Genomic DNA, 16,205 nt, shown 5'->3' on the forward strand with positions numbered 1-16,205 from the left:
TGGCCTTCCAAAAAGTGATCAGGTTGGGGATAATCTAGTATAGTTAGTCCAATCTTCTTTCTTTAGATTGTTTTTGACATGAGGAAGGAGAAGGTGGGATGGGAATCACTATGGCATTAGGATTCGTTTAGGAAGGTGCTCTGGTGACATTGTTCCTCCCTATTATTTTCACTTTAAAGGAACAATCCTTTCATTTAAAAAAACAAAATATATCAGTTTGGTTACCATTAAAAATTCTTGATATAAGCAACATGCTTAATAGAAGGCATATAATTTTAATGGAGATCAAAAATCTGCATATGAATACATATAAATTAAAATAAAATATTTCTGGCATGAAGAGGCAGATTTATTTAACTGTTGGTATTATTTATACTACCATTAATGATAAATGCCAAGTTAAATTGACCTCATTAAAGACATCAAGAAAATATGCAGGCTGATATTCATATACAAAGCAGTTAAGCTCTCAATATCTGATAGAGTGAGAAAGTAAAGAAGAAATACAAAATTTAAGAAATGCAACATCTTCTAGAATGATACATCATGTTTTGCTATTCTTTGGTGTGTAATGTGGCACTAGGTTCATTGTATTTCATGTACTCACTAAATTTGCAAAGTTATAAACAGAGCTTCAGTGTCTTTTATTTTTGTTAAATTCTGTACACGCATATTCCCCATGTGTAAGAATTCACATCTGAGAGAAATACTAAGTATTATAACAAGCATAGTCATTTAAATAAATTCATTTTATTCTGCTAATTTAGCTTTTTTTGGTTCTCTAAAGCTCTTTCCATAAACAAATTTAGTTTCCATCTTAGTTTCTATTATTTGTGTGTGTCTATTCATAAAAATGATTTAGGTAGGCACTGAAGTATGTTTTATCTTACTTTTCCAAGACAGGTAAGTAATGGAAAATATTAAATGGGAACATTTCATTTATAGAAACTATATATTTGAAAAAATGCAAAGGTCTTAAATTTTAAGAAATTCTTTATAAAAAGAACAGTATAATCTATATATTTAAATTTATTTCATAAAAAACTAACTCTTAAACATAAATGATACACCAAACATTTAACATTATTTGGTATAAAGGACATTAAGGACAGTAATTGTCTACCAGAAAATTTTGTTAGACTTCAGACATGTTACCTACTTTTCCCTCAATCAAATAGCCTAATGTTCTACAGGAAAAGAGAAAATCTCAATACAATTCAATTTACAAAATAAGACTGGACATTTTAACAAATAATTCTCATTAGAGACTGCATAACGAGAATTTTAAATGCCTAAAATGTACCTATAAAAAATTACATAACCAGCACTACTACAATTTAATAAGAAAGTTACCCTGGTCTTTAAGGACTAAAGTCCTTAAAATTTTTTCCTCTATAGTAGTAAGAACTATTTTTACAAAAGGTAATGTCTTAGTTATTTTTGTGTCATAAATAACGTTGTTCATATGTGGTATTATTATTATAAAGTATCTTTTCTCAAATTAATAAAGCAAATTTGGGGTGAGTTACTCATACTACAAATATCCACATTACAAGTATTACCACCATCAAAAGTTGCTACTTTAAGAAAATTACAGGTAAGATCTTATGTGTTCTTAGAAAAATATGCTATTAGTATCTCAAAACCAAAGTGTCTTGTATTCAAAATTTTATACTTCTAGACATGCTAAATGGATACAGAATAAAACCTCCTAAAAGGTACTCTCCTAAATAAATATTATTTGAATATTCCTGCTAAGCAATCTGAAAGAATGTACATTACCCAATGTATAAATTTTTAGACAGAGAAAACATCAGTTCTCTGAACTACCATAGCAAAAAACACTTAGACCAATGTGCACTCTAATTTTGACAACTGACTTATGTTTCACTTTCTAAATCCAACATTGTGGCACTCTTCAGCAAAAATGCATTTCAAATTCTGTATTTTTGCCTTTAACATTTAATGCAATCTGAAATCTAATGCAATAGAATAAACAACCAAAATGAAAACTCTTTTGGTGCCTTTCAAATCTCTATTTATGCAAGTCCCTTTGAAATTTCTCCCTTTGCTTTGTGAATCATGATTTCCATAATTTCATCATTGTCCATTTTCTTCGAAGGTAGGCATGCTAGGCCACTATCTTTTAAACACAAATGGAACATTTTGCTTTCATTCCAGAAGCAACAAAATACCTTTCAATAAGAAAATATATTTTAAAATCCATATCAGAAGTCCCCCCTTAGGACATTAAAAAGCTGTTTATACACCAGAATATTCTGGTTCTCTCCTAGCCCTCTTACCTTCGTTTTCTGTATTGGCTGGCACCGAGTTGACCGCAAAAGGATGCCAGGGCTGGAGGTCATCCAGGCTGAACTCTCCATTCACTGGAAGAAGCTCCACGGTGGTTTTGGTTTCAGTCAAAGAAGGCATGAGAGCATCATTTCCATAACTGATTCTCGGTTCACTGATCATGTTGGCCAAGACATCATCCGAGTAGTTCTGCTCTTTCTGCAGCAGCTCATCTAAAATGAGACCAAGTAATGTACAATTTCACTGAGAGACACGAGGCTATACCATTCTTGTCTTCATTTCACAGATGGGAAAACTGAGGCACGTGGTAGTTAAGGCACTTGCGCAAAGTCACGGCTAGCAAGAGCCCAAAGCAGGATGTGAGCCCAGGGAGAATGGCTGAGACCGGGGCTGGTGCTCTGAACCTCTGCACTACTCTTTCCAGTGGTGAAAGACTGGGAGAACTAACTCTTACTTTCCTACTTGGACAGTTAAACTCTCCCAGTAAACTCTGGTCACCGGGGAACCAACAGCATGCTTTGGTGATGTGCTTGCTGTGGAACAGTGGCAGAATACAAGGTACATTTCTTTCAAGCCCAAGGACATCCCCAGTGAATCCTTAGCTTTTACTGATGTGCAGCCTGCTCCATTCTTCAACAGTTCTCACTGTTTCGAAAACGTCTGTCATCCTCAGGTTCCCCTGGAGCTGTATGATCTATGTTCTGAGATGACAGAGAAAAAGTCCCCTTGCTCTCTGGTTGTGGCTTTGCACACATGAAGCTCTGTGCCAGCCTCCTCTTCCCAGGGTCAACATCCCTCCCTCCCAACATGCCTCATGTGACTTCACAGCACATATTCTGCCTTAATCCTCTGCTCTTTCTCTTTTCAAAAAAGCTAAAGTTACCCCTTTATCAAAGTCACTAAACAAAATCAACTTTAAGGAACATAATTGACTTATCTGAAATTCTTGTAGATTAGTGAAAATTCTCAAATTATACACATCTCATTATTGAAAAGCATTTTTACAGAAAAAAAAGTGCTCGGACTAGAATCCCGTATCAAGTGGAATTATTGCTTTCAAAAGAGGACATCACAAGATGTGTGAGTCTCCTATTATGTTGCCAGATTCACCAAGTTTTTCTGTGTGAGATATTTTTAAAAATTAGACACTTATAAATAGCACATGTGCTATTAACAATATTAGATGAATCAGATTATCTCATTTTCCAACCATGCGTACTGTACTATATATTTCAAACCAATCATTGGTTAGTAGTGTTGCTGTAGAAAATTAAAAAATTAGAATCAAGATTTAAATTTGATTTGTAATATTTTATTATCATCCTTCACATTCCCTTTTAAATCGACAAAAATTTATCTGAAATACTAAAATTCTATTTAAATATACTTAGCATAAAGTGTGAGATTAATATCCTTGTATGGAGTTGGTTTTACTGGAAGATATTATTTTAAATGATGAAATCCCAGGAAAATTAGTTCTTTTGAAGTCTAATTTGAGTTATAATATATATCTACTCACTGTGGCACCATTCTAAAGTTCAATTATTTGATGCTTGCAATGACCTTTGCCATATAAAATAAAGTCCTCCCATTAGATTTCTTCCAACTTTTCATGTCTTACAGAGCCACAGGTAATGGCTAATAACTTAGTCAATGTCTGCTTTAATAAATTAAATGGGTATTTCTTATATAGAACTTTTTTTGTGACAGAGACAGAGACAGAGAGACAGAGAGACAGAAAGAGGGTCAGACAGAAAGAGGGTCAGACAGACAGGAAGGGAAAGAGATGAGAAGCATCAATTCTTCGTTGCGGCACCTTAATTTCTCATTGATTGCTTTCTTATATGTGCCTTGACTGGGGGCTACAGCAGACCGAGTGACTCCTTGCTCAAGCCAGCAACCTTGGGCTTAAGCTGGGGATCTCGGGGTTTCGAACCTAGGTCCGCTGCGTCCCAGTCCGACGATCTATCCACTGCACCACCGCCTGGTCAGGCTCTTTTATAGAGCTCTTATGCTTTTGACTGTTAAGTACTTAAAATACTAAAAAAGAAATTTTTCTAGAATAATTATTAGTGCTAACTTGTTCATCTTGAAAGGGAATAATCTTCACCATGATCTGCTTTTGGCTCTGCCGGGCACCATGTTATTCCTGGTGCCTCTGTGGCATTATCATAACCTACCCCCTTCTCCATGTGGAAGTGTGTTCTTTGCCTTGCACACACAGTACTAAGCTCATGCCTTCTGATTTCTCTGAACAGTTCTTGTTCGAATCTCTTCATCCCTATCATTTTCTTGTATCTCTTTCTGCAATTCTGCCTTTGAAATTCCAACCACTCTGAAAGTCTGAAACTCTTCTACCTTTGGATGATTTTGAAATGTATTTCTCTAGCTCTGACTTCTCCTTCCCACTCTTTATATGTTTCTAATAGTTTGCCGGATCTATTAACTCACATCTCCCATGAACTCAGGACACACAAAACTACACTCAAAGCCCTGTTTTTTTAATCATGGCAGAACCATTCTACCAGCCCCTGGCGTGAAACCTTCAGAACTACTTGTGACTCTATTTCTTTGTGTCCCACACTTATATTATTGACAACTGCTTTTAAATTCCATTTTTGGATTTCTTAGTCATTTCTCATTCCCCCTTTCCACTGGCCATCTTGAACCATCATACTTTTTTGCCTGGATAATCCTCATTGCAGTTCCTACTCTGACTTTTGTCCTTCTCTGTTCACTAGACCTTTGCCTGATATTGAGAATTGGCTCCTCCCATTTCAGTGGCTCCTTGTTTTCTACTGAATTAATCCCAACGACTTAGCCAGATGCCAAAGGCCCTCTATGATCTGGGTCTGCATCATCTTTCTAGCCACAAGGCTAGCGGCTCTTTGCAGTACACACTTGTGATACTATGGTTGATAATGAGCCGTGTATGCTTGGTCTTCCTTGGCAGCATTCCTAGAATCCTTGGAATTGCCTAAGTGGTGAGAGCAACAATGGTGTCTTTTGTTATGTTGAAGAGATGATTTGGGGGAGAGCCCCTGGCTCACTTAAGGATTGAGGCTGGTCACCAGAAGAACCAATCATGTGATTAGAGTGTTGGAACATTCAGTCCCATCTCCCAGACATCCAGGGATAGGGGAGGGCTGGAGATTGAATTGAATTACCAGTGGGCAATGTTTAATCAATCAGGCCTAGGTATTGAAACCTCCATAAAAGCCCCAAGGGATGTGTTTTAGGAGATTCGAGGTTGGTGAGCACAGAGAGATACAGGGAGTGATGCCCTGGGGAGGGCTCGGAAGCTCAGGGCCTTAGACTGCTCTCCCATCTGGCTGTTCCTGAGTTAAACCCTTTTAAAATAAACCGGTAATCTAGTAGGTAAAAAGGTCCTCTGTGTTCTGTGAGTAATTTTAGATTAATAGAACCTGAGGAGGAGGTGGCTAGACCATCCAGGGATGATCGAGACTTGCCATTGACCATGGTGGAATAGTAGGGTGGGCAGTCTTGTGGGCCTGCACCCTTAACCCGACAGATCTGACACTATCTCCAGTGTCAGAATCGGGGTGAATTGTAGGACATCAGCAGATGTTGGAGAATTGTTAGGTGGTATGGGGGGAAAGCCTGGACATCGAAATTGGTGTCAGAACCTGAAGACCACACCTCTCTCAGACCAAGCGTTGTAGGTGTTTTGGATTATTCCCTAACTGGACTGTGCATTCCCTTCGGGACACCTTTGCTCCCTGTTCCTGCTACTTGAGCAGCCCATCTCTGATCATTGAAAGTAGATGAACTCTGCAAAGGGCACCTCGAGTGTCCCCATTCTCTGGGATTCTCCTCAACAACTTTATGAGACAGGCATTCTTATCTTCACAAACAGGAGACAGGCTGGGAGAAGGGAAGGACTCTCTTCAGTGCCCCATAGCCTGGAGCGTCAGTGGTGACCCCAAGTCCTAGGCTGCATAACAGCAACCTCCCGCATGGGTCCCACCTCCCCAGCCTCCAGAGGAGGGCTCACTCTCAGTCCTCCCACTGGAATGCCCATTTACCGAGTAAATGCAGAAACCAGACAATGTAAGCATAACTCGTCCCATAATGTCTCCATACTTACAGGGTTGTAAGTCAACTTAACACCACTAGCCCCGTGAAATGATTATTGTTTTTGTCCCCTCAAATAGGCATTTCCCAGGCATGGGAGTTGAAGGTGGACTGTATCCACCTCTTTTTTAGTAAAAAGGTGGAGTAGGAAACTGTGCAGTGGAAAATCTTAACATCTGGTATTTTGGGTTGCAGCAAATCATAGGGCTGCCTTTTCTCGTTTCTTTCTTATACTATTGGCGGGAAATTTCCTCCAAATGGCTATTCAAATGTTGAGCTCCACGGTGGTTGATTTTTCTGGTTTATTATTATATTCATTTTCAGAAAATGAGAGAAAGGAATACACACACACACACACACACGTGTGTGCACGCGCACAAACACACTTGAGTGAAAAGCACTTGGGCTTTTACTTTTGGTACAAAGTAGTGGAAATCCACGTTCTCATGTCATGTAAACACAGGGAGATTCAGAAACTACCACTTCTGGTTATCTCATTTGTAACAAAGGAAGTCAGTGTGGTTTTAATGGACAAAAAGAGGGTGGAAACAATGGTTTCCCTTAGCTGGGGTAGGATTCAATTTTGAACAGTCCTGGGTTGACAGCTACTTCTTGATATTATTAAGAGCTCAGGATTTCAGAAATGTCTAACACAATTGGCACCGGGGAATTCTGCCTGTATTAAAAAAATCTGGAGCCAATTATGATTATGTCATTGCTCATTCAGAGTAGGACTTTATCTTTGAATTAATCTTGTGCTGAGATTAATCACACAGAAATCACACTTCTACGCTGGTTGCCCTGATGTATTATCATTTTACTGGAGTTAATGCAATATTTTATTAAAATGCTTTGATAGCGTATACTGGGGATTTCCAAAGCTTTTAAACACCTGCATTTGTCAACTGCTGTACTACCTCTGGAATCAAATACTTTCTTGTACAATACCCAGGCACGTGAGCTTTGTAGTAACAAGTGGAAATACTTAACTGAGTCAAGGATGGTAACATTTAATCTGCAGTTCAAACAATAACAGACACTTAATCTCAAATACGAAACATCCAGCCAAAATACCCCTTGCCTTGCCCATCTAAAAATATGTCTAGGATATATATTAGGCATACTTCAAAGTAATGAGAACAAAACAAAAATTCCTCACCACTTAGCAGTCACTGAAAATATTTAAAACATTTTAAAGAAACATTAAAAGAAACACCCAACAGCAATTCCATCTTCCAGTGACTAATTTATTTTGTTTCTGTAGAAGCAACAGAATTCCACGATTCTGGAGAGAAACGGCCTCAGAAAAGAGCCATTAAGTAGGAAACAGATGAATTCTAATATTTCCCTCTTAATTATTAAGCCACTAGCCAAACTCCTAAAAATTTAACTGCTGCATTTTAGGTTTCAAGACAATAAGTTTACAAACATCAAATTAGTTCTCTTTTGTAAGCGTAGTTGTAATTACTGGACCGCCTCGGACATCCTTTACACTAGGGTGGAGAGGACGATTTACTCATTGTAAAGGAGCTTCGACTTCAGCCTCGGCCCGTGGCAAACACAGCGAGTAAAGGTCTGATAGGGAGACTGGTGTGAACCTGAGGTGCCCCTAAGCTTGCTGGTTTTTCTTTCGCATGGGATTGAAGCAGCATTGCTATGATTACTTTTTTCTATTTTCTGATTCTTGCAGTTCCTGGTACAAAAATACTTATTTATCACCAGCCTTTTCCCCAACATGAAAATTTCCTTTCAACCTTATCTAACAAGGGAATCTCATATGACCAATTCTTGTGTTTTAAATGAATATTTATCTACACTCTGAAAGGACCAAGGATTATATCTTTGTACAAAGCACTCCCTGCTCTCTTCCCATAACTGCCACAGATACATTAGAAGTATTTATAAGAGGGTTGTAATTTTTTCCCTATCAAGAAGCTCTATTATAAAACTGTCATCCATTCTAGGCATTTTGCCCACACTAGGACTGTGAGATCAGATTTAATTTTTCAATCACAGTTCTGTGCATGTCTGATTCATGGCTCAATGTATAACTGCCATACTGTTCATTATACTTAACGTCCATGCCTCTGAAACTCCCTAAGCCTTGCGTTCTCCATCCATTAAATTAGGGGAGGTTGGAAGATGACCTTTGCAGTTCCTCCCCGTTGAATCTTGTTATTTATACTCTTGCTACATGGGCTTCCCCTGGGAGCTTGTGGAAATGCAGAATCTTGGGTCCCACGCAGGACCAGGAAAATAGAGTGCAGCTTAATGTGATCCTGGGGCGGTTTTGAAGCACATTATGATCTGAGCAAGTTGTACCATGTCATCGCTCCACAATGGCCTCAGTTATCCCCTTCATATGAGGAGACCAAGGTAAGAGGTTTTAGTCATAGTCCAAAGTCACAGGGCTCCCTGATGGTAGAGCAGAGCTGAAAAGCCAGATGGTTACTAGTTGTACAACCACATACTGCTCCCTTATCTATGCGAGGTCTTACCTGTCACTTCCATTTGACAGCAGATCCCCTCTGCACACCTGCCTCCTTTAGAGGTCCCTTTCTGTGGGAGATGGCCATAACTATGATAGCTACATGAACTGTCAATAGGTTTCACCAGTTTGGAGTCAAATTTAAGATAATTTAGAAACCTTTGCAACTTGAGCTATTTAAATGGTTGGACAGCGTGTTGATTCTGCATGCTAAGTCATCCCACATCCCTTTGCACAGGGCTGCAGGGACAGGACGGCCTCAGGAGTGAAATGGAGCCCTGTATGATGCTGCTACATTTTCCAACCTGGGAGAAAATTAAGACAACTTTTCACAGAGTAACGCTGCTCCACAAATCTAGTTTTTATTTTGACCTCCAGAAAATTGGGTCAGTCCTCTTATTTTTAGCTGCACTATCAATCTTGAAAACTGTCGCAGCCTTAAAATTTGGCCTCTATGCCTGAATCTGAATTTATTTTTCTTTCGTAGTTTCTTGGAGAGAGATTTTAAATGGAGCATGCTTTGTCCACTTATGGCAACCAAGTGTCCCTGGAGGGGATACACACATGGCTACATATCATTGTGGGAATGTCCCTTATTGCAAGTGACATTTTCCTGAAGTATCACTTGCTCAGCTTAAGAGTGAGGGTATGAAAAAATTCCCTTTTCAATTTAAAACAAATTTCCTTTTGACATTTAAACAACGTAGATCAAACAACTTAGCTCTACCAATGGCATCAGTCAGAAATCAAGATAAAAGTCAGTCAGGTTCCCTGGCATCTAAAAACAGATTAAAGGGTTCCTTCTTCATGTTTACTTGAACTTGTGCCAATGTCCTGATCCTATTTCTGACTCCATTAAGAGACCCGGTTCTGTCTGGGTAGTCCAAGAGCCTAAGCAGTCCTGAGGGGAAAAATCTAATGTTTACACCAAAACCTATGTTTATTTATTACAGAAAGAATTTCTGAAAGTATGCCATGTTGAAGTTATAATTCACACATATAAATAAATGTCTTTGCTTTGAGGAAACACATAGAGAAGAATTTAGGGGTAAAGGGCCAATATGTCTGGAAGTTACTTTCAAAACCAAGAATTTTAAGTTATATTTTCAGAACTTTTTTTAAAATTTGGAATTGTATTAAAATACAAAATTCAGTACTGTGGGGCTAAAATTGTAGTGCCAGTTTTCACCTGTAGACATGTGGATATTTTCCTCTGGGCAACATAGAGAGTGACCATTGGTGTAAGCAGATGCAAACTATACATCCTATGCAAACTAAGATAAAACTGAATGTGATTTTTATGCCTCAGATCCCTTAAACATAAGCCAATTATTTTATGTGAAAACAGTTGTCTCTTCACATGCTAGAGGAAAATCTGGCTGTCTTGGGTTAGTTGAGAGATGTGTACTTTTGTGTCTAAGCTCCAGGAATTTCAAACCATTTATGATTATGTGGAATTCTCTCTAGCAATATGTCTGTAAGAGCCTGAGCCCATGGCATACGCAGGGACTTCAATGGGATGCCTCTTTTATATAAAAACATAATGGTACTAATTGCAAGTGTAACATAAATTTAGTGCAAAAAATATGAAAAACAGAAGAAACAATAATAATTTACTTACAATTTCACCAAATACCAAGAGTAACATTTCTTAGGATAGCTCTATCCTTTTAAGAACTGATATTTCACCTCTTCTCATCACCACTTTTTGACCTAATTTGAATGATGGCGGTCAATGAGAATAAATGTCGTGAGGTTAGTAGGAATGCGGAGTTTTTCTTCCATTTTCTTCTATGTACAGCACATATTTCTCAATTTTCTGGTAGGTTGTTCTGCAGTTAGTATAGGCTTTTGTCCATTTGCTTTTACTTCTATGTTCTCAGACATAGAATAAACTGGAAAAATGAGATAAACCCTGAAGTTTGCTCTACTTGGGTCAATATCACATTTCATTTTTAAAAAGCTGCTGATGTTTTCAGTAAGCACCAGAAAGTAAAAATGAGGAAAATTACTATAAAAAAAATACTCAGCTGAGTTTTATTGCCCTTGCATATATTTATATTTTAATAAAGCTAAAGTCATTTGGGTGACTTTATACGTACAACCTGAGTCCATCCTCTTGCAGCCTTCGCTGCTGCTGTTGGGCTGTTCTGGGCATCAATCCATAATGTCCCTTTTCTCCACCTCAGTTTTGTCTTAATTCAGAGAGAGAGGAGAGAGATGAAAATATCACCTTTACTTCGGATAAAGCCCAGGCCCTCACATACAGGCTGTGTGTAGACCGGACTCAACTACTCCTTGTACTCTCAATTGTGCCCGACGAGTGAGGGAGTCTGAGCAATGCTCCTACAACCGGGTCCTGTTCAGCCTACACACTGGAAGCCCTGATCCTGTCTGATCAGCACCCTTTCAAAACTTGTGACAATTTATCTTAACTGGGTAACAGCTATCCCGGGGTAGACCAAAGGAAACCAAAAGAACTTTAATAGTGTCCCTCTCAACAGCTAGCAATCTGTCTCTGCTATGCTCTGCAGAAAGAGCATTCTAATGGACTCATAGCCGATGCATGCTTAATTGATGGAATTTTATCCTCAGAAGGAGGTAAAGTATTGGTTAGCAAGGCTGGTTAGCTCATGGTAGAAAGAAAAATTTTCAACATCCATACATAGTTAATTTCATTCAAAAAGCCTAAATATTTATACTGGTAATTATAAGGGGAACAGGCAAGTGTGACTATGATCAGCACAAATATAAATATATATATACATATGTCACAAGGGAGAATGAGCTCGTTTTCCCATAGCCATCACAGCATGTCCATAAATATGATAGCTCATTGGAAATGTTTATTTATGCAGATTAAAAAAAACCCACACCAACCCTTTATGCTCCTCTGCACACTGGTCTGTTTGTGTTTTTTTTTTTTTTTTTTGAATCTTTTTTTTTTTTAATCAATTATTTATTTATTTATTCATTTTTAGAGAGGAGAGAGACAGAGAGAGAGAAGGGAGGGGAGGAGCTGAAAGCATCAACTCCCATATGTGCCTTGACCAGGCAAGCCCAGGGTTTCGAACCGGCAACCTCAGCATTTCCAGGTCGACGCTTTATCCACTGCACCACCACAGGTCAGGCCTGTTTGTGTTTTCTTTAACACAAAATTTGCTCTGCAGTGCACACAACTCCAGAAGAGCAATGGTTCTTTCTCCTCTGCATTAGCCGATTCATGTTATCCCTTAACAATGCACAGAAAACCGAGCCTGGGAATGGAAAGTGCTTGTTATGTGGGGCTTGGAGATGGATGGAAAGTGTCTGGCTTCGGGGAGGAGTTAACAGTGCAGAGGAGGGGGAGAGGCTGCAAGGACTCACTTTAAGGAAAATAGTCAGGAGCCAGGAAAAATAAAACCATTTTATCATAAATTACTGAGCTCATTAATGCATTTATTCGTTCATTCACCTGTTCAGTAATCCAACCACCTACTCTCTTACAGGTCAGTGCAGGAAATAGCTAAGGTAATTTCTTTTTACTCAGAACTCGTGGCCGAGAAGAAAGATGGGCATAAAAATAATTCCCATACAAGTGCCAAGGTAAGCAGTATGAACAGAGGAGAAAAAAAAGCTGGGGTTTTTGAGGCAGGGATGTTTATATTACAGACTGGCTAAGGAAGAGACAGTGCTGTCATAGTAGATAGAAGTGAACGTAATGAGGCCCAGAGGATGAACTTGCTGTGAGTTGGGACTCTGCCAGCTGTTGGGATGCAACGGAAGTGAACAGGAAGCAGCGTAGACAGAAGCAAGAACTTAAAGTCTATGGGATACAGAAAGCAGAGGAACACATTGATCTGCACCAGGCGTATGCAATTAGCAAAATCCAGACTATGGTAATTCTATGGGTTGAGTGGTCAGCAGTTCATTATAAAGAAAATTATAAAGAAAAGAAAAGGAATAGAGGGGAAATCTGGGGGATTATAAAATACTCAGGCAACATGTCAACATTAAAAATGAGGAAGGCAATAGTGGGTAAAGATGTATACTAGAGTGATAAAGCCAGAAAGATATTCAAGGATGAGATACAAGGAAAGACGGTGGTGGTGGTGCAGGGGAGGTTATGACTGGGACAGGGTAGAGGTGTTACTAGGTGGCTGGTAGTATTTTTATTCCTGACCTGAGTTTTGTCTACCTGAAGAGCAACTGCAGGGCAGAAACATAGGTTTTACTTAGACATGTGGAACTTGCAATATTCCAACACATCAGAGCAGAGATGTCCTTGCAGCCATTGAAAATATGGGCTGGGAGAGCTCACAGCCATGCTGAGATGGCCACAGGGAAACTCCAGAATAAAAACGGAAGTCTTCTGGATTCTAGAAGAATTTTGTAGGCATTTTGGAAAAAAAGCCCACAGTACAATCCCGCCAAAAGATTTTTTTATATATTGAATCTTTCTACAGAACGAATTATCCCACCCACAATAAAGTGCCATGTCTTTTATGAAAATTCTTTACTGTGCCTAACAGCAGTGCTTAACAATAACATCAGATGGGTGATTATCGTTAAGAACTACATGAAACAGGGTATTTCATATCCAAATAAAGAGTTATGGGTCTTTTTTAAAAAATTCATTTCAATATTAGCCTCTATGAGGTGATTAAAAAAAAAAGCAACTTTATTTTTTTATTCTGCAAAGAACAAAGGAGAAAATTGTGTAGGAGATGAACAATGAGGCAGACCCAACCTTTTTGCTAATTTAATTTTGCATAATCTCTCTCTTCAGACAATGGTGAAGTGAAATGGGGAGTGGGGGGAAGAGATCACTGAGGCCAGTTCTGCTTCAAGTTGCCTCCTGAACCATGGATCCTGGTATCAGAAGGTGTGTTCCTTTGAAAATGTTGGAAAATTACCCTCAAAGGCTACTTCCTCAGCAAGAATGGACAACCCTGCTTTACTGCCTGTGGCCATTATTTCCATGATGCTCAGCTTCTGGCTTCACACGGAGATCCTACCCCAGCCTTTCATTCCAATCCTTTCCCAGGCTCAGCACTAAACCTCATCCAAGCCCTCAACACTTTTCCAGTTGAAAATTTACAAGAAATTCTAGTAATTTCTTTTCTTTAAAATTGTTTCATTTCAGCACAGTAAATCTTTCTTCCACATCTACCCTGCTCTGAAAAAGTTTCAACTCAGAAACAAAACAAAACAAAAACTAGCTCTCTCCCCAAAACAAAACAAAAACCAAGTAATACCAAACTCAGACTTCATCTCAAATTATCATATACTATATAATTATCGATTTTGATCTGAGATTTTTATTCTTTTTGTTTTTTACAGGGACAGAAAGAGAATCGGAGAGAAGGCTAGATAGGGACAGACAGACAGGAACGGAAAGATATGAGAAGCATCAATTATCAGTTTTTCGTTGCAACACCTTAGTTGTTCATTAATTGCTTTCTCATATGTGCCTTGACTGCTGGCCTTCAGCAGACTGAGTAACCCTTGCTCGAGCCAGCGACCTTGGGTCTAAGCTGGTGAGCTTTTTTGCTCAAGCCAGATGAGCCGCACTCAATTTGGTGACCTCGGGGTCTCAAACCTGGGTCTTCCACATTCCAGTCCGACACTCTATCCACTGCGCCACCGCCTGGTCAGGCTGAGATTTTTTTACTCTTTACTTTCTACATAACTACCTTTCTCTGAATATAGTATTAAACATGATCATCTTTAATGATATGTAATTGACTTACCTCAAAATTTAGAGGCCTCTCCACTAATTCCCATAGTGCTTCAAGAGCTTTTTTTTTAGTGATGTAAGCGATTTTTAATTGAATATTAAAAATTAAACTTCAACAACAAATTAAAAAAATGATTCAAATTATAGTGCATTTATATATATCTCTTCATCTTCCAAGTGTAGTAAACATTAATTAACCCTGGCTAATTAAAGCAACCACAGTTTACAAATTTACTCATTAATCAGCCTCAAGCAAATGCAAAGCAGTTAAAGTCTTTCACAATTTATACCAATTAAATATAAAAGTTATTTTTTTTTAAATGAAGAGGTCATCAATCCAACACAAGTAGTCCTTTGACTTAAATTTGACAATGTTTCAGAAAGAAACTTGAACAATTATTCAAATTCGTAGAAGTCGAAGGAAAGAAAAATGTAAATCTGCCTGTTATGGGTTGAATTGGGTTCACCAAAAAGATATGTTGAAGTTCTCATCTCAAGTTCCTGTGAATGTGACCTCACTTGGAAATAGGATCTTTGCTGATGTAATCAGTGAAGATGAGATCACACTAGGCCCTGACCATCAGTGGCTGCATGTCTTATCCCGGGAAGACCAGGGAAGCTCTGGACACCAGTGTCAACTCTCAAGCTCAGCAAGGAATGGAAAGGATCTCAGTTTCAAACACCTTGGAGACACAGCAGTTACGCCATTTCCTCTCTAAGAAACCAGAGGCTGAGCTATCCCTGGCAGCAAAATGCAAAACCAATGCCTGGCTGGTTTAAGTTTTTTTTTTTTTTAATATTTTATTTATTGATTTTTAGAGAGGGGTAGGGAGAGAGAGAGAGAGAGAGAGAGAGAGAGAGAGAGAGAGAGAGAGAGAGAAAGGGGAGGAGCAGGAAGCATCAACTCCCATATATGCCTTGACCAGGCAAGCCCAGGGTTTCGAACCGGCAACCTCAGTGTTCCAGGTCGATGCTTTTTCCCACTGCACCACCATAGGTCAGTCTGGTTTAAGGTTTTACTGATTCCCAGGTAATGACACTGTGATGTCTAATGCCAGAACTGAGCCTGCTGGCATACCTATGCTCAGCAACTGAGTGAAGTGGGCACAGTGGGAGTCATCAATAAAATTCAGCATGTCAATTTCACTTTAAGGCTCATCTTTGACAAGTTGGTCTTTACAAAAAGTCTCTAGGAGCTTAAAATAGTATAGATAAATTAGTAAAAAGACACGTTTTAAAAATCCATCAAATCTCTTGAGGTCAAATACACGTTTATACACCAAAGAAGTTGTATATTTGAAGTGCATACAGGCCAAGTGAAGGTGGCTCAGGGGAAACCTGGGTTCAGTGACGTAGGACACAGTTGCAGGAAAATTATCTCTCATGGCTTCCTCTGACTTTCTGGGGATGAAGAAGGTATCCATGTGCACCAAAAAGGTAATTGTTGACGAACACTGAAGAGGCAGTACGTTGGACCTATCCAAAAGCACAATGTAGCCAACTGTTATGAACTGAACTATCTTCCCCTGAAATATGTCTGTTGAAGCCCCAAGGTCAATGTGATTGCATTTGGATATAGAAACTTTAAAG

At 38.8% G+C, this 16,205-nt stretch overlaps 1 protein-coding gene across 6 annotated transcripts in view; it reads right to left on the reverse strand.

The window, feature by feature from the left end:
* APP (amyloid beta precursor protein) overlaps positions 1 to 16,205 on the reverse strand; it is a 323,882-nt gene that overhangs the window by 26,360 nt on the left and 281,317 nt on the right. For all 6 annotated transcript variants that reach the window (XM_066259113.1, XM_066259112.1, XM_066259111.1 and 3 more), the window contains one exon: positions 2,304 to 2,525. In XM_066259113.1, the coding sequence (XP_066115210.1) occupies positions 2,304 to 2,525 (222 nt within the window). The remainder of the gene's footprint in view (positions 1 to 2,303; positions 2,526 to 16,205) is intronic.

This window comes from Saccopteryx bilineata, chromosome 2, assembly GCF_036850765.1.
Source record: "Saccopteryx bilineata isolate mSacBil1 chromosome 2, mSacBil1_pri_phased_curated, whole genome shotgun sequence".
In the NCBI taxonomy this organism is placed as follows: domain Eukaryota; kingdom Metazoa; phylum Chordata; class Mammalia; order Chiroptera; family Emballonuridae; genus Saccopteryx; species Saccopteryx bilineata.